The 18,616-nt window shown below is 40.1% G+C and overlaps 2 protein-coding genes across 4 annotated transcripts; one reads left to right on the plus strand and one right to left on the minus strand.

Moving 5' to 3' along the window:
* Positions 1-16: 16 nt before the first annotated feature.
* Positions 17-12,773, minus strand: tmem71 (transmembrane protein 71). 3 transcript variants are annotated; one of them, XM_051428238.1, is made up of 11 exons: positions 12,572-12,773; positions 9,738-9,818; positions 8,293-8,357; positions 6,740-6,785; positions 6,334-6,543; positions 5,491-5,762; positions 5,218-5,412; positions 4,798-4,864; positions 4,590-4,651; positions 3,695-3,744; positions 17-3,589 (listed from the first exon to the last, which is right to left on the minus strand). In XM_051428238.1, the coding sequence occupies exons 3-11, from the start codon at positions 8,321-8,323 to the stop codon at positions 3,566-3,568; spliced, it is 957 nt and encodes a 318-aa protein (XP_051284198.1). In that variant the 5' UTR covers positions 8,324-8,357; positions 9,738-9,818; positions 12,572-12,773; the 3' UTR covers positions 17-3,565. The 3 variants fall into 3 exon arrangements, with proteins under 3 accessions (XP_051284198.1, XP_051284355.1, XP_051284279.1); XM_051428395.1 differs by having other exon boundaries at positions 12,557-12,773; XM_051428319.1 differs by having other exon boundaries at positions 12,542-12,773.
* Positions 12,774-15,358: 2,585 nt separating this feature from the next.
* On the plus strand, positions 15,359-17,112 carry LOC127370653 (tripartite motif-containing protein 16-like). The gene has a single exon (XM_051412895.1). It carries the CDS (start codon positions 15,399-15,401, stop codon positions 16,755-16,757), a length of 1,359 nt encoding a protein of 452 aa, XP_051268855.1. The 5' UTR covers positions 15,359-15,398; the 3' UTR covers positions 16,758-17,112.
* Positions 17,113-18,616: the final 1,504 nt, after the last annotated feature.

Raw genomic sequence — 18,616 nt, forward strand, 5'->3', positions numbered from 1 at the left:
GAACAGAAATACACAGTTTTTGTCTTTAAACTTTAATTTAAACGTCAGATAAAACAAACACTTTCACTAAAACTGGAAAATATCTGAAAACTGTAAGAATCAAACCTTAAAACGCGGCGACATCATCGTGATCGACACATTGATCACGTTGATTGATTGGTTGATCATTTCTTAATCTTCTTCCCCAATTTCAAATTAAAAGCCCGTCTGTGCGTCGTTTAAGGTTTCATTTTACAATTTAAGAGACTTTAATAACATGAATACAGTACAGTGGAATAATAACAGAAATAGTAAGTGTCACATTTCCACATCTGGAAACAAGTGCAGTCAATGAAAAGATTAAAACAAACATCAGCAGCTGCATTACATCACACACAAGAGCTTATTACATCATATTTAATGTATTTTAGTCACTTTTGTCCTTTTCAGTAAATTCAACATTTTACAACAACCCTCATAAAAGTTTATTATATAAAAGAAAAAAACAAACTTTGGTCATTTAAAGCTGCATTAAACTGTGTTTGGCCACCAGGGGGCGGCAGAGCAGACACAGTTGCTTATTAACAAATCCAGTTTGTTTGATATTCGCTCTCCTTCTTTTAGCTCCTGAGAGACTCGGCTCATATTTTCAGCCATAAAAATCCAAAACTCGTTGCTCAAAGCGGCTAAAAAGCGCCGTAACAGCCTCAATCCGACACCTCATATAAAAATATTGCAGCTTTAAATGCAAAAGTAAAAACGTTCTGCAGAGCTGTGATTAAGAATATTAAGATTCTTGTTCATTGACGACGTGTCGCTGATTTCCTGAACCGTCAGATTTTGGCACTTTGAGTGAATAAAAACTCGTCGGATTCAGGAAGCTGCTCGTTCCGCTCGGACACAAAAACACACAAACACACAGTTTTACTGGGAAACATGTTGATTTGAACGCAGCACAGCTCATCTCTTCCCTCCTCAGGTTCAATAAAAGTCTTGGCGTAGTTTGAGGCCCAAACATGATTGAATTTAACAAACTTTATAAAGTCAGAACTCTATAAAGCCGTACAGTACTTATCTTTCTTTACGTTACTTAATCCGGCTTCCTGCCGCACTTCTTCTCCCGATGAAACCTGATCAATACAAACTGTATTGATCTTGTAACAGTTTCTTTTCACTGTGACTTTAAAGATTCTCTCCCTGCACACTGTTGAGGTTTTAATAGTTGAGTTTCTTACATTTTCTGGAGTTATTGCTCAAAGTACAATAAGTGTGTCGAAGCACATTTTTCCTGCCTGCGACGCCAGCCGGGTGGAGTTTGTCTGTGTTCACACATGCCCTTTAAAACTGCCACTGACGCGCGTACAGCGACAGCAGGTTGCTAATAAAACCGGCTGATGGCAGAGCGGACGCTGGTTTTAAAGGTTAGGAAAAAGTTTCACCATCAGTGGATGTGGAATCACATTTTCCCAGCAGGAGACGGAGGAAGGTAGACGTTGAGTTTTGGAGAGTTTGTTGGAGAAATCCTGTAAACGTGCAATTTTATTGTAAGAAAGAGGATATTTTAGGCTCCTATCAGCCCCTCTAGAGCTCAATAATTAACACGCTGCGTTTTGTTTGATTAAACAGGAACGTTTGAGGTTTTATGAGGATTATTTTTTTTAATGAACAACAGTTTAGCACCTTGCTGACCTCAGCTCCACACACACACATTAGATTAAATCTAAACATGTTGTCAAAACATTTCCAAAAATCTTGAAATCTTCCTTTAAAAATGTGAACGCACGTTGGACACAGTGTGAACACAGCCTCATATATTAAAGAATATATATACTTCAGATCGGGAAGCTCCGCCCGTCTGCCACGCCCCGCAGGATAAATCAAACACTGAGATTATCTCCATATAACAGCGGAGCAGGTCTGTTTATGATCCAGCAGCACTTTAGGTTTAAACCTCCCTGTGTTACTCTGCTGGCTGAGATAAAGGCACTTCACAGCTGAAGAGTTTTACTACAAAATGCTGCATACTTATATTATTATAGATTTAATATTTATAACAGACAGTTCAGGAGGTTTATTAGCTGCACAACGTTATTATTCATATAATTCAGATTTTATTCATCTAGTTTATTCTAGTGACATCTGATTGTGTTTAACTCCCTGTGTGCATTTAATGACGTAAGAAGGAAAGAGCGAGTCCGTCGTTTTCTGTGTCTGTTCAACCAACTGAATGATCTGTACTCGGGGTGGGCGGGGCTTAACCCAGAGGTGGGCGGGGCTTACTTTGCTGTATTGATTAGAAAACTACAGAATTGAGTTTCAGAGCAACGTAGCTGTTTCAGCCGAGCCGCTCAACCATGGAGGTAAAGCCGTCGCAAGGTGTGTATCAGTGGCCCCGCCCATCGACCTGTCAATCAGATGTCAACAAACGTCTCCTCCTCATGATGCTTTTAACAGACGTCAGACATTTTCTGTAGACTCAGGACCAACACGCCATCAGAGAGCTGATTCTGAAAATTTAACACTCAATTTGTTTAATCTGGTCACAAACATTAACTGTCTGGTTGATAATAATAACAATAAAGTTTATTTTTTTATCCAGAAAGTGGTCTAAAAGCTGCAGATGATCTAACAGGATGTAAATATTCGACCTGTCAGAACTCTACCCAGGAAATAAGATTTTCACAATAAAATCTGAGCTTTTTTTTTAGATTTGTGCTATTGTTTTGCGTCTTTTTTAATTTAATTTTGGAATAAAACTCTTCAGTCAGTTTCCTCAGGACAAATAAATGGCACTTATCTCCTGTGGTTATAACTTCCTGGTAGATCAGAAGAACTTAGGAAAAGTCACAGCTCTCGTTTTAAATAGAAGCGAAGACCTGAATTTGTTCTGCAGACGATTTAACGTCTGACGTTTGGTCACTTTGGACGTCCCAAAAAAGCCAAGTTCAACTATCCGATAAAGATACAAGATACACTTTTACACAGTATTTCAAAAATACATCAGTTACATTTGTTTTATATGTTATAAATGTTTTATAGCTACAGCTACAGCTACACGTGGTGACTACACTAACGTGTGAATGAGCTCCTTCAGCTTTTTAACAGAAACACGTTCAGCTTTTATTCTCCGGGAAAAACTTTGTGGTTCCAGCGTTTAACGCGAATCAACAACCAGTCACAATGAGACGCAGCGTCTCCGTTTCCTGTCCGATCTGACTTTATTTTTTTAATCTTTGTCAGAGTCTCAGTCGTCCTGCACCGCTTAGTTAGCATAAAGGTTCATTACCTGGATGTATTGAGCTAATGTTCCCGGAGTTTTGCTTTGGATTTAAAGGTTAAATGTTCTCTTCAGCCCTTCTGAAACTTTAAAGATTTACATTCAAAAATGCTCATTTTTATAAAAACGTTCTGCCATCAAGCACCAGCTGTTTCTGTGAAATGCATCCGGAGCTCAGTAAGTAACTCGGTCCTTTAAGTGCCACGTACATGCAAACGGTCGGTGACATGTGAAATATTTCTACTGAGTCCCGTCAGATCTCTGATCGCTCCTCCAGTTTCAAACGTTGGAAATTGTCTCCGGACGCTTTTACTCGTTTCTTGACGTGATATCCTGTAAAACAGAATGATTAGAAACTGTTAGCATCAAGAAGCGTTAGCGTCGTTTCCTCGCTGCCAGTTGACATAATGAAGTGATTAGATTTATTTGTTTACTCACCTCCGTCTTCGCCCTCCTCCACTCGCCCATCGGCCCCGACTTCGTCAGGACTGAAAGAGAACGGATCATCACAAATGTATGAACATACATCGTCGACATATTCTTTAACCTTCTATATAAAGACACAGTCACATGGTGTCTCTCTCCCTCTGCCTGTGTTGTATCGCAGCCTCTCTGTGGTTTGTTTCCATAGCCGGTCTGCTCCGACTGAAACTGCTGTTTTTATCATCTACGTCGGTGAATTAAGGATTTATTTCCACCAAAGAGTTGGTGATTGTTGGAAACACTAACAGAGACGCTTTAATGAGTTTTATTCTGTTTCATTCAGTTGTGTGTTCATATAGTGTGTTGTATGATTTATTTCCCCTAAATTTAGTCATGTTTAGGCGCAAAAAGTTTCTAAAAACAAGCATTTAGGCAACCATTCCACACTTGATTTTGGGTAAACATCACGACTTTAAAGCAAATTTAGGAAAACGATTAAATAATGTGTCACTATAATCATGTAACGTGCAAAACAAATGTTTAATTGCAGGTATTGTGTTGCTGTGGCTGTCAACAGATCCATAATAGATGTATAGATACATACAGATCCTCTGTATAGATTCTCAAAAACACTGTATTGATTTTTAACTAATAGGTTACATGCAAAGTTTTTATTTTCTTAATTTAGTTACGTAAATACAGCGCAAAAGCACTTTTATTTCATTTTTTACTGACGTGAAGTAGTAGCTATGAGGTTCGATGTTACAGGGACCTTTATTCTCGAGCTTTAGTTTTCCTAAAATAAATCGTAATATATTGAATCGTAACCTCCTCCCGATATATATTGTATCACCAGATTCTTGCCTTTAACATACAGTAATGTATCAGACTAATTTTATGTGATACTTACGCATAAATGTTGTGATCATCACAAACGCGGTCGATGCCACAGTCGCGCTCCACAAGAGACACCTGAAGAAGTAAAAAGAGAGTGAAAAAAACTTTGAGTCAGACTTTAGTTTTGACGTCTTAATCTTGAGTTTTGGACTTTAACATTGATTAAAACTAAAAGTATTTATAGATGATGTGTTTTAATTGATTAAAAATGAAAATGTTACCCTGAGTAAAGAGCGGTGAAGATGAAGACCGTGAAGATGAAAAGGAGGAGGGTCTTCATCGTTAACCCTGAAACACAAACACAAACGAATACACGTCAGAGAAACAGACCATTACTCCAAGAACAGTCCCAAAAAATAGTTCACTGCTCCGATGATACAGTCACATAAATCAGATGATGCTACACTGAAGTTACAACAACATCCTGTTCCGTGGCCAAACATCGATTTTCGATGCCACGCCACGGACACGCCATTTAAAAGACCTTGAAATGGCAAAAACAGCCAATAAACGGCTGACTTCCTGTTGGGTTTGGGGTATGAGTCCAAGAGGCTTTTTTGTACATCTACTAATGATATATGTGTCTTCTCGGGGAAACGGGCCACCAGGGCAGCTTCGTTGAAATGAGTGTTGCAGCTCACCTGTGTGCTCAGGTGCGGTCTGGCAGCAGCAGCTGTTGGTGTAGAATGGCGAGGGAGGCGGGACTTCAGAGAGGCCGCCCAGTGATTGGGTGAACCGCTCTGTTGATTGACAGATCTCAGAACAAATCTCCTCCTGGATGAGGATCTTCGGGGGCGGGGCCACTTTGTCGGGAGGAGGCGGGATCTCAGTGTGGTCTGAAAGAGAAAGAGAGAGAATATATTGATCAGTGTTTCCAAAGCTGAGCCGATATACCGGATCAATGGATTACCAACCGTAGGTGAAGCCGCGGCTGTCGTCCAGCTCGGTGCTGTTGAATGCAGACCAGGATGACTCGTCCAGCGGGGACAGGCCCTCCTGGTTGGCCCTGACCCAATCCTGGTCCCGGTCCCTGTCCTGGTCCTGTTCTTGGTCCCGGTTCTGGTTCTGTCCCGTCCCGAACACGCCTCTGAAGACTTTCTCATCCAGCCAGGACTGGCAGCTCTCCGTCACGTCACTCAGCAGGCGAGCCAGAGAGCCCCGAGGCCGCCGCCTACGCCGGAAGACCCTAAAATACAAAGACCAATGTTTGTGGTTCCTGTTGATGGTTCTTCTTAATGTTGGACTGAACCCGGAGCTCTCAGACTCCTTTATTTTATCTCTATAAGGTCAGAAAATACTGAATAATGTTCATTACGAGTTACTAAAGCTGCCGGGGACGTCTCTAAATTCAAAACCTCAAATACAGTCAGTTTATTTAACATGAAAGAGTTCAACAGTAAACAACGTCTGTGTGACTCTAATGTAAGAGAACAAAGAAACTCTTCTCATGTTTACGATGAAGGTTTCAATAACACCAGGGTCTCCTAGCAACCGTGACGGATGACATCAGACTCTGGCTCCTGAGCGTGGACGATGTCAGACGTGAAGAATTAACAGCTTTTATAAAACCTGCTCGACGTGCCCCGAACGGCTCGCTCTGATTGGCTGCTGAGAATGACCTCATCGCTATAAAGAGGTGTTTGAAGAGGAGGGTGTGTGTGTGTGTGTGTGTGTGTGTGTGTGTGTGTTGGTTGCAGACGTGTAAACTACGGTACAAATAAAGTTCACGTAAATCCCCCTTCAGAAACTGCTCCCACCTGACCAGGTTCTCCTTGTAGGACACGTTGGTTTTGCAGGGAGTCAGCGACACGTTGCCCTCGTCGTCCCAGGAGAAGCTGTCCTCGGTGACGCTGTAGTAGCCGTTGGTGAGGAGGCGCGGCGAGCGGCGGCAGGAGCTAGGGTCACCGCCGTCCACGGACGGGTAACAGACGTACGAGGAGTCCGGAGAGAGGAGGGACAGGTCGAGGCTGAGGGACACACAGATGGGAGGTTAGCATGCGGGATTTAAAACGACTACGTTCATGTTGAGAAATGTAATTGAACGTGCTAACATGCGGTACCTCTTTAAGACCTGACTGGTAATACTTAAACCAGGACAAAGTAACAGTAGTGGCTTATTTGAAATCAACCAGCAGGTCTTGAAAAGGTAAAAGAAGTTCTTACCTCTGACAGGAGTGATGAGCCCGCAGCCTCCGTTTGATTGGCGAACCTGAGCAGGAATCAGACAGGATCACATACGTTAGACGGACGAACTCCTCACACACTCATGAAACCAACCGTCCGTCCTGTGACTCTAAATAAAGACGACTCGACTTTTATCAGCGTGAAGAGCCAGAGAACATTCCTGAGGTCGGCCGGGGAACCACTTGAGCAAATATACTCTAGTGAACAGAGCCGACGTGATGCTGATAAATACTCTGCAGGAATGCGACTCCATTGACAAAACACACTTCAAAGTGGACAGAAACAGAATAAAACTCACTAAAACTGTCTCTGTTAGTGTTTCCAACAATCACCAACTCTGGTTTGGTGGAAATAAATCCTTAATTCACAGAGTTAGATGTGAAAATATTAGTGAAACAGGCAACAATCTTTGGAAACAAATGCACCGTCCAAGTCCATCCACTAACAGTCGTTGTTGTTTGTTCCACTAACAGTAGTTGTTGTTTGTTCCACTAACAGTTGTTGTTTTTTGTGTTGTTAGTAGTTGTTTGTTCCACTAACAGTCGTTGTTTGTTCCACTAACAGTCGTTGTTGTTTGTTCCACTAACAGTAGTTGTTTGTTCCACTAACAGTTGTTGTTGTTTGTTCCACTAACAGTAGTTGTTTGTTCCACTGACGTGTTGTTGTTTGTTCCACTAACAGTAGTTGTTTGTTCCACTAACAGTCGTTGTTGTTTGTTCCACTAACAGTAGTTGTTTGTTCCACTAACAGTAGTTGTTGTTTGTTCCACTAACAGTAGTTGTTGTTGTTGTTTGTTCCACTAACAGTAGTTGTTGTTTGTTCCACTAACAGTAGTTGTTTGTTCCACTAACATGTTGTTGTTGTTTGTTCCACTAACAGTAGTTGTTTGTTCCACTAACAGTTGTTGTTGTTTGTTCCACTAACAGTAGTTGTTGTTGTTGTTTGTTCCACTAACAGTAGTTGTTGTTTGTTCCACTAACAGTAGTTGTTGTTGTTGTTTGTTCCACTAACAGTCGTTGTTTGTTCCACTAACAGTAGTTGTTGTTTGTTCCACTAACAGTAGTTGTTGTTGTTGTTTGTTCCACTAACAGTTGTTGTTTGTTCCACTAACAGTAGTTGTTTGTTCCACTAACAGTAGTCGTTGTTTGTTCCACTAACAGTAGTTGTTGTTTGTTCCACTAACAGTAGTTGTTGTTTGTTCCACTAACAGTAGTCGTTGTTTGTTCCACTAACAGTAGTTGTTGTTTGTTCCACTGACAGACTCAGGTTGTTATTGTCAGTGTCTGACAGCATTATGGAAAGGATCCCTACAGAGATAGACCTTTAGTTTAACCACAAACAGCCGTAATATCACTATCACTCTCCACCAGACTCCAGAGACAAAAACACTCATTTTACCTTCAGATCATCGTAACTTCATTCAAAGTGGACAGAAACAGAATAAAACTAATTAAAACCGTCTTTAGTTAATTGTTTTGGTTTCACATTTTACTAGTTTCCTCTGAACGTTTGCATGTTGTGTGCTGACGTACTTGTAACGGCTCCGGAGAAGAACAGAGCCATGTTTGTCTGCAGCCGTCAGGATTCTTCTGTGGATCTGTGAAAGACATCAGAAACCCAACACCGGTCAACAAATCCCGCATAAAGACCCAAACCAGCAACAGGTTTATATCCTGTCTGCGGTTTGTTGGTTCCTTACGTATGAATATGTTTTAAGTAGTTAGTTAGCACAAATGCAACAGGATCACGGCGGTCACAAAGGTTATAAATATGGATTTTACATGAAAAGAAAGGAAATACTTGTTATTGTGGGACCTGGATTATCACATTTATAATAATCTTTAGTGCTTTATTTGTCTGTTTATTGAAAGAAGTTGTAAGTTCTGCTCAGAAAGGTTATTATATGTGAATAAAATGGATGTTACAGAGAAGGAAAGGAAGAACTTGGTATTTCTGTGATTTATTTGAGCTTCACTGGGTTTGTGACTGACTGATACATCGGTCGGCTGCTGTTATCGACCAATAAAACTGCAGACAATCCGATATGTAAACAGCTTTTTAGGGTTTATAATGCAGAAAATAAATCTTCATTCTTTGTTCTACATTCCCTGTGTAAGCTAGAGTCAGTGTAACGCCAGCATGTCGGTAAGGAGGCTAAATAAAGCTCCAAAGTGAGGCTGAATATTGGCGATGGAAAAACTGACATGGCCATTTTCAAAGGGATCCCTTTGACCTCTGACCTCATGATATCTGAATGAAAATGGATTCAATGGGAACCCACGAGTCTCCTCTTTACAGACACTTTATGTTAATCCTGTGCAGTGTTTGAATACATGTGTTACATCTGCCTAATGTGTATTTGAATATTTCTGCTGTTGGAATTACAGAAATTTGGAACGACGAGAAAGTTGAGACACAAACTTGATGAGCTCTCAGCGATCTCAACTACAATTGGTTGTCAGTGTTAAATTATTTAACATATTAAAGAACATTTAACTTAAATACTCTTTAATAAAGTTATTTGTTTAAGACAACTTCTGAGTCCCTCTGCCGAGTCGTATCGGTGCAAAATCAACAGAAAACTCTTTTTAATTCCAGCTCAGGCCTCCATATTGGAAATCTGTGATTTCATTTTAGTTCCCTTTAACGACTACATGGCCTCTCTTTCTTTCTTTCTTTCTTTCTTTCTTTCTTTCTTTCTGGGACTGTTGTGAAATTAACCCGTAACTCAAATCTACAACGAGTGCTCCTGAACAGAAAATGACAAAACTAAAGTTAAAAAGAAAAGAAACAGGAGGAACAAAGTGGAATAAAATCCAGCAGACAGGAGAAAGAATCTGCTCTCCTTTAAGAGTCAGTCTGAGCCCTCCAGGGATTAACTCACTTCATCAAGCCAAAACTAATCTAATCCAAACTGATCAGACGACACAATAAGAGCAGGACATTTATAACAAAGTGTGTTTATTATAAGCCCTACCTTTAAACGTGGTGAGATGTGGCGGCCGTCAGTGTTCGGGGTCGGTGTTGTTGTGGTTCTCTCACATCCTGCAGCAGCAGCCTGAGAAACAGAAGAGAAGAAAAACAGAGGGGCTGTGACTCTGAGCTCATGTTTCCTGTTAACTCTGCGACTGCTGGGAGGAACTTTAACTCTCACACTGAAGTTACGGCAGTCACATGTTTGTTTCCTGTGACACAATGTGCTCCAGAAACCAGCTGACAGTGAGACATCAGGGGACATTTAGGTGTTTACATAGCATTACACTGTAACATTACTAGAAAATAATTGTCTTAATGTGAGTAATCAACTGGGGAAGTTTCATGCTGATATCTGTTAGTTTAAATTTTGACCTCAGAAATCTTCACTTCAGCAGCTCCTACAGACTCCAAACCTTCCCGTGTTATTCCTCTCTGTATTCTGATCTGCTCATATATCATTCACAGCCTGTTTTACACCACATTTTATTTAAACAAACATGTAGAAAATGTTTGAGTTTCCTAATTTCCCTCTGTGAACCTTTAACTCTAATGTGTGATGTAATGAGTATGCAGCTGGTCATCCAGGATCACCTGTAATAGACTTTCTGACTCAGGTAACCTGGGAGAGTCCGACTGAGGCTCCAGCTGGCAGGAACTCAGTAAACATGTTTACGTCCTTTACAGTCGACTGATGCTTTTATTCTGACAATAAAATCAATAAAATGCTTCATGTTAATATCTTAAAGAAAGCAGATTGTTCCAAAAGGAAAATATCCTATTTTTCTTTAATGTTCTTGTTGTCTTCAGCTTTTATAATCATTTAGTGGTTTCTATTAATCAATATTTCTACTGTTTGTATAGTTTCATCCAGACTCACAGATTCATATCGGCTGCACAATAAAAGCATCATTATTTTAACAGATGTTGTGAAATGAATCAGCGTTATAACAAACAAACATCTGGAGGTGAGTAGACCAGAGAACTTCATCATAAAGCTGTTTGTCTCATTTCACCTTCATCAAAACAAACATCAGCAATTTCAGTAACATCTGGATTCAATGTGCAGCTCTGTCAAAATAAAACAATCTCAATCCGTCATTATTTATTGATTGAAATTGATTGATTTAGTATAAAGCATAAAGACTGGAAGCAGACTGGGAGCTACGCTAACAGACCTGAGAGTAAATGAGCAGATGTTCCTTCTTGTTCAAACTGTGTCACATAAATATTCTCTGAGAGTCGGATGAACTGGGTCAGAGACTGCAAACAGAGACCCTCTGTGTGACAGTGAATGAGGGAGGGAGGGAGGGAGGGAGGGAGGGAGGGAGAGAGAGAGGGAGGGAGAGGGAGAGGGAGAGAGGGAGGGAGAGAGAGAGAGGGAGAGGGAGGGAGGGAGAGAGAGAGGAGAGGGAGGGAGAGAGAGAGGGAGAGAGAGGGAGGGAGGGGGAGGGAGGGAGGGAGGGAGGGAGAGAGGGAGAGAGAGGGAGGAGAGGGAGAGGGAGGGAGGGAGGGAGGGAGGGAGGGAGGAGAGGGAGAGAGAGGGAGGGAGGGAGGGGGGGAGAGGGAGGGGAGAGAGGGAGAGAGAGAGGGTGAGAGAGGGAGAGAGAGGGTGAGAGAGGGAGGGAGGGAGGGAGGGAGGGAGTTTCCCATCTTCTCTCTTGTTCCAACTGAAAAATGCTCCTCGTGATTTGAAAGGACAGTAACGGTCCTGGAGAGCACAAACAACGTGCAGGTGGCGCCAGAGGGAGAATCTAAAGAATTTAAAGGCTGACACTGACGGTTCTTTTCATTATCGATTCATCTGTCGATCATTTTCTCAACTGATCGATCGATTGGTTCGTAAAATGTCAGAAAATGGTTGAAAGATGTGAGTCAGTGTCGTCTAATGTTTCATTTCATCCACAACACAAAGAAAACTGAATCAAATGAATTATCAGAACAGTTAATGAATGTAAAATAATAATAAACTGTATTAATATAATATTTCAAAATAAGAGTCCTGTTGGCTTCATGGTATTTTGTTATTAAATCTCTGCACTTTGAAGTCTTTACAACAAGATTACATTTATTAATTTATTAAACCCCCCCTGTGGGTATCATATTGGACTCTCCCCGCTCTGTGTTTCCCAGCATGCCTTGCAGCAGCAGCAGACTGTCTCTGCTGGAGCTGCTGATGTTGGAGGAAAATGCGTAACAGGAAGAGGATCAAACCATTTCACCATCAGCAGCTCACTTCCTGTTGGATGCTTTTATTTCCCCCACAGCTTCCAGCAGGGTTATAGTAAAATCCCTCTAATGGGGCTTTATTAGTATTATTACTGACACATAACTGTCCTAATAATGTCACATTCATACATTTTAGGTCAATAATATTCATACTTAGTGTTTGAGCTGCTAGGAAGTGCATTTATTAACATTTCCCTCTCATATTAATGGTCTTTATTATTATTTACAATATTGCTGTAATGCCTTAAAGTGTTTTACTACCTGACTATTAAATTAAATATTGTATTCTATATATTCTAACTATATCTGACTCTTATGGTGCTTTACATTGTGCATATAGACGATGTTTTTAACTGCAACATTCCTGTAATATTCCCATTATAAGTCATTAATATTACATTGTTATTAGAATAATAATGGAGGCAGTTCACTGTTTCTCACTGAAGAACTAAAATAACTGTTGTCTGAAATTAAAGAGATTTTAAAATAACTTCAGTTTATTATAAATAAATAAAACCTCCAGTTTTAATGTTTATTTTAAATCAAATCCAGACAAAGAAATACCGGGACCGGACTCACCGGGACCGGACTCACCGGGACCGGACTCACCGGAGAGTTCCTGCAGGCTTCTGATCCGGACGTGAAGAGATTCCGTTGTTTGTTTGTTTTTCTTCTTTTATTTGTTTGTTTTCTGGAGGTTTTTTTTGGTTTTAAGAATATTTGTTCTGCTGCTGAATAAAAACAAACTGAAGGTTTTGGGTCTCGGAGCTCTGCAGCTGTCTCTGAGCCTCGCCCACACCGGAAACAGCGGGCCCTGTCAAAGTAAAACACAGGACCATACGGGTTCCGGTAGTGGCTGTCAAAGTAAAAGCATGAAGAACAATAGTTTATCAGGGCTTGAAAAAGGACTAAAAGTTGGAAATGCAGCAGCACAAAGAGATGAAGTGCAAAGAGTAAAGAGAGAGTAAAGAAATAAAATAAAATATAAACTCTATATGCAATAAAATAGAATATATGAGCATTTACAGTATTTACTGTATTTATATTTTACTTAAAGTAACAAAAGTAAAAGTTTTAATCATGCAGAATGGCACATTTCATAATAAAATATATTACATTACCGGATTATAATCACAGATAGATTCATGTGTTCATCACATTAATGTCACAGCTGGTAAACGTGAGGCTGATTACTTTACTGCTGTGTTTCTTCATCTATAATATAAAATATTTTATTAGTGTTTTTAATTAATGAATTGTTGTAAAGTATATAAGTTAATAAAGTCATAGAGAAGGTAAATAATAATGGAATTATTACAGTTGTTGCAGGTAGAAGTAGCCTACATACTTAAGTAAAAGGTACATAAACAATGTTTATAGAATATTAGTTAATAATGTTAATAATGAGGAGAGGAACCACAGACGCATACAGGGAACAGTGAACGACTCCCAACTCTCCCAAATTTAACCCTCTTAACACATTTAAAAGATTAATTGGCTTAATGTATAATTATGGAAAATATGTGACTTTCATAAACAAACTGTCATTCTTTATTTAGGAAACAAACAAACATTCAGATTTAATCTCATCTCTGTATTATTTGAATTACTCCAGACTCACCTCCTTCTGTATGTCAGACCGTCCTATTTATTTTGATAGGAAGACACCACGACTTCCGGTATGAGCTCATTTTGCAGCTTTAAAACGAAATCCCCCCAAAACACAGTGGAAACACCCCCATGGTAGTTTCATTTAGTGCCTGCTTTGAACATTTTACACGTTTTAATTTAATTCTGTCAAATAAACGAAATGATACAAAGTTTAAAATAAAAGTTTTCAGATTAAAATTAAACCTCAAGTTCAGGAATTTCTCTGCTGGCGACATCTAGTGGCCATGTTGAGTTAAAACAGAGTAAATATTTAAATAAATCCCACTTCTGAAATTAAATAAAAGGAGAGAAATTATTATCAATCATTATCAAAAAGGAAAGAAATGAAACCAGACATTAATAATAGAAGCTATTAAATAAATACCAGAGCAGGAATAAACTAAAATATAATGTTTCTGATGTATAAATAAAGTTTATTTGCATTTAAATTCCAGGAAGTTTTAATGATCCTGGTGTGGAGATAATGTCAGTTAATTAATTTAATCTCTTCAAAGATCTGTTTTTAATGAAATACAGCAGTCGAAGTTTAGTTTTCATAATCACAGCTAATTCATAAGACAACATTTTATCACCAAAGTTAAAGAACTATCTTTTAAATCTGGCTTTTAATTTGGAGTAATGTTATAGCCTTAGTTGTTTTTACTTTTTGATGTTTTATATTTTATTGTTATTTCATTTTAGTTTTGCAAATGTTTCTTTATTGTTGTGTTGAAGAAAAATCGAGCCGGCTGCCACTTCTCATTTTGTTAGCAAGTATCTATAACATTTTCTTCCTCAGTTGTTCATTTTTGTTTTTATGTGTTGCTGTGTGAAATACTTCAGGCTGCATGTTTGTATAAACGGTGCTGTATCAATAAAGTTCAGTTCAGTAAAATCAATGGACTGTTGCCTTCAGGGACCACTGAGAAACTCAGCCTGGACTTCACGAGTGGCTTCTCAGGGATTACAGATGTAAAACGTATTGTGTGTCCCTGCTAAATAAACACTAAATAAAGTAATAATAAAGTATAATATCAGTGCAAAGGACGGCTGCCTGCTGCTATTTATCACATAAATCTTCACTGTCAGTTTCCTAACTTCACGTCTGCTCATTAAAGCAGCTCTTCCACCTCAAACCTGCTCAGACTTTTAACTCAAACTGACTTTTTTTTAATCGAATGAGCTCCTCTGGACCGAATGTGAATGTGGAGCAACGACCCAGAATGCTTTGCTTTTTACTGACCTTAGAAGTCCTGCAGTAATACATGAGAGTGTAAAATAGTTTCATATTTGATTTTATTGATTATATTTGCCTGCCTTTTCCTGTTGCGTTGCCTCAGAAAAATTTTAAAACGTAAAATAAAGTGTAAACCGATAAAATGATAAACTGAATAAATAAAAACCCACTTCCACTCTTCCTTGGCAGAGTTCCTTTCTTTTATTGTTTATTTTATTACAGGTATGTGGTGTTTCCTCCAACCTGAACACTGAAGAGGTGCTACACTGTTACCCACTCTTACTTAAGGCTATTTGGTTTGTGTGACACTGAAGCATCCACACAAATGAACAGAGTGAGAGGGGTTATGGGGAGGGTGGAGGGACGCTGCTCCTCTTCCTGGAATGAATCAGCACTGGAGAACTCCTCCCTCCTCCTCCCTCCTCCTCCCTGCTCTCTCACAGCCAGCTCTGTTTGTTCCCTCCCCTTCAGATCTACAGTTTGTGGATGGGTGTAACCAATATGTGGTGCAGTGCAAGGACTGACAGGCCCCATTCACTGCAGAGACACATGTTGTTTATATCAGGACCAAATACTTATATCGTTATATCATCTGAGGAAGTTAAACTCAGACAGTCGCTGTCACTGAGAAGGGAAATGGCACAGAAAGGAGTTCAGCTGGACCGGGAAACCTTCTCCAAGAATCTCCAGGAGAACATCTGCTCTCGTCATGATGAGGTGATGAAGATGTTCTGCCGTACTGATCAGCAGTGTATCTGTTATCTCTGCTCTGTGGATGAACATAAAGGCCACGACACAGTCTCAGCTGCAGCAGAAAGGACTGAGAGGCAGAGAGAGCTCGAGGTGAGTCGACAAAACATCCAGCAGAGAATCCAGGACAGAGAGAAAGACGTGAAGGAGCTTCAATGGGAGGTGGAGGCTATCAATCGCTCTGCTGATAAAGCAGTGGAGGACAGTGAGAAGATCTTCACTCAGCTGATCCGTCTCATGGAGAAAAGAAGCTCTGATGTGAAGCAGCAGGTCAGATCCCAGCAGGAAACTGAAGTGAGTAGAGTCAAAGAGCTTCAGGAGAAGCTGGAGCAGGAGATCACTGAGCTGAAGAGGAAAGACGCTGAGATGAAGAAGCTGTCACACACAGAGGACCACACCCAGTTTCTACACAACTACCCCTCACTGTCAGCACTCAGTGAATCTACATCCAGCATCAATATCCGTCCTCTGAGGTACTTTGAGGATGTGACAGCGGCTGTTTCAGAGCTCAGAGATAAACTACAGGACGTTCTGAGGGACAAATGGACAAACGTCTCACTGACAGTGACTGAAGTGGATGTTTTACTGCCACAACCAGAGCCCAAGACCAGAGCTGGATTCTTACAATATTCATGTGAAATCACACTGGATCATCACACATCACACCAATGTATGTTATTATCTGAGGGGAAAAGAAAAGCCACAGCAATGAATCAAATACAGTCTTATTCTAGTCACCCGGAAAGATTCCCTATATATTGTCAAGTCCTAAGTAGAGAGCGTTTGCCTGGACGTTGTTACTGGGAGGTGGAGTGGAGCGGGGGAGGAATCCGTGTAGCAGTTGCATACAAGAATATCAGCAGAGAAGGGAACTTTAATGAATGTGGATTTGGATTAAATGACAAATCTTGGGCGTTAGAATATGACTATAACAGTTATAGCTTTTGGTGCAACAATGTCCAAACTCCTGTCTCAGGTCCTCTGTCCTCCAGAGTTGGAGTGTATCTGGATCACAATGCAGGTATTCTGTCCTTCTACAGCATCTCTGAAACCATGACTCTCCTCCACAGAGTCCAGACCACATTCACTCAGCCTCTCTATGCTGGACTTTGTCTTTGTTATCATAAAGACACTGCTGAGATCTGTAAACTCAATTAGTCATTTAAGGGACTGTGGATTAAATTCTGAGTTCATGGGTGCTTCTCAGCTGAACAGGAGACAGTGGGTGTGGGTTAGGGCAGGGCCTTGCTGAGTGGACTACCACTGGCTCAGATCTGGAGTTGGTCCCCAGGTGCCACACGGTGGATGCCAACTTACTTTTCAGAAGTGTGAAAGCAGACATTGTAGTTTCTAGAGTACATGTTGTTTCTTTTTGCTGAATACAAATCTTTTCTGTATTATGAATTAGGTGCACTAGTGTATAGAAAATTATGCCGAAGTAGCATCTAGGTACTATGTGACTAGTACGAGCTGGAGCTTCCCCTGAATTTCTTAAATAAAGCTTCCCACATTCTCTTCGCATGCAGCAGTTTTTATTTTTCCAAATAAATGGGAGAAAAATTCTAATAATTCTGGGTAGGGCCTCTTACAAATTGAATTATGAGATAAGACATAGGTCAAGTCAGTTTTAGCCTGGGTTCACTAGACTTTCTGTATGCTCCATTTGTTAACAGATAGCCTTACATCAAAGCTGAGGTCAGTTAGACAAGATATCTGCAGTAAAAGTTATATTAAAGTTGCGACACCTGAGGATTCTTGGATAACTGATGATTCTGTGTTCAAATCAGAGTAACAGGAATTTGATAAAATGTACACACTTGTGAATAATTCATGAGGTGGTGCAGTGCCACAGATCGAACTACGAGGGGCGCTGTTTCGAAACACAGATTATACCAGCCTCTTCTATGCAGAATACCACATCCTTCCACTTAAACTAATAATTGTGATTTTGGTTGTAATTTATTTAACTATTAATCTGATTACTAAATGAATAGTGTAGTATATTTTATGAGCTGGAATCAATCAATTATTGGCTCCTCTTCTTTAAGGGTGGTGCCCTGAAGATATTTAATGTAAATTAAAGTCATTTTCTGTTATCTTTTGACATTTAATAAACTTTGAATCACCGCTGTGATTTATCATAGCACTTAGCTATGGCAAAATGGTGCCCCGTGTGAGGCACAGTACTGGAGGCAATTATTCCTAATTGTGCAACATTAATATTTCACCATATATTTTTGGCCAATATGCAAATTTTCGATTTCAGTCTAAAAATGTCCCAAAGTCTGTACATTCAGTACCACTAGTCTTCCACCGCAGTAGACATCCAGCTATACTTGCAAACAAGTACTTTATGGTGAAATAATTAGAGAATATTGATTTTAAGCCCTCATAGAGTTACCATAAGAGTTTGCTATTGCTGCTAGCTATTCCTAGCTAAACCTACACTGTAGTGTAGTAACAATTGGGTTCAGACATACTCAATGCAAACTAATTACATTTTCTCAGTTTGCTGTAAATTAGTAAATCATTAGTAAAGCAGTAGAGCCTGAAATAGAGCGGGTCGTCCACGAATTGGAAGGTTGTTGGTTCGATGCCTGGCTCCTCCGTTGCATGTCAAAGTGTCCTTGAGCAAGATACTGAATGAGTTAGTTTCTGTTCGATGGGCTTTGACATCACTGTGTGAATGTGTGTGAAAAGGGCCGAATGTGGCTGTAGTGGAAAAAGTGCTTTGAGTGGTCAGAAGACTAGAAAGGCGCTACACAAGTACAGTCCATTAACCTATTAGTATTTACCAGCCCTTTAGCAGCTATTTCACCTATGGACGATACACTCTAGCTCTCAGGATCACACATTGGGTTCACTCCTGAGAACAAAGCATCAGTGTTAAATGTGAAAACTGATTCACAACACAAGAGGGCGCCTTCATCCTGCTAACCAGGGATGTAGTGGAGGTTAAAGCACCTCAACTCACTTTGTCAGCTCAGTGATCTCCTGCTCCAGCTTCTCCTGAAGCT

The sequence above is a fragment of the Dicentrarchus labrax genome, unplaced genomic scaffold (assembly GCF_905237075.1).
Source record: "Dicentrarchus labrax unplaced genomic scaffold, dlabrax2021, whole genome shotgun sequence".
NCBI classification, from domain to species: domain Eukaryota; kingdom Metazoa; phylum Chordata; class Actinopteri; family Moronidae; genus Dicentrarchus; species Dicentrarchus labrax.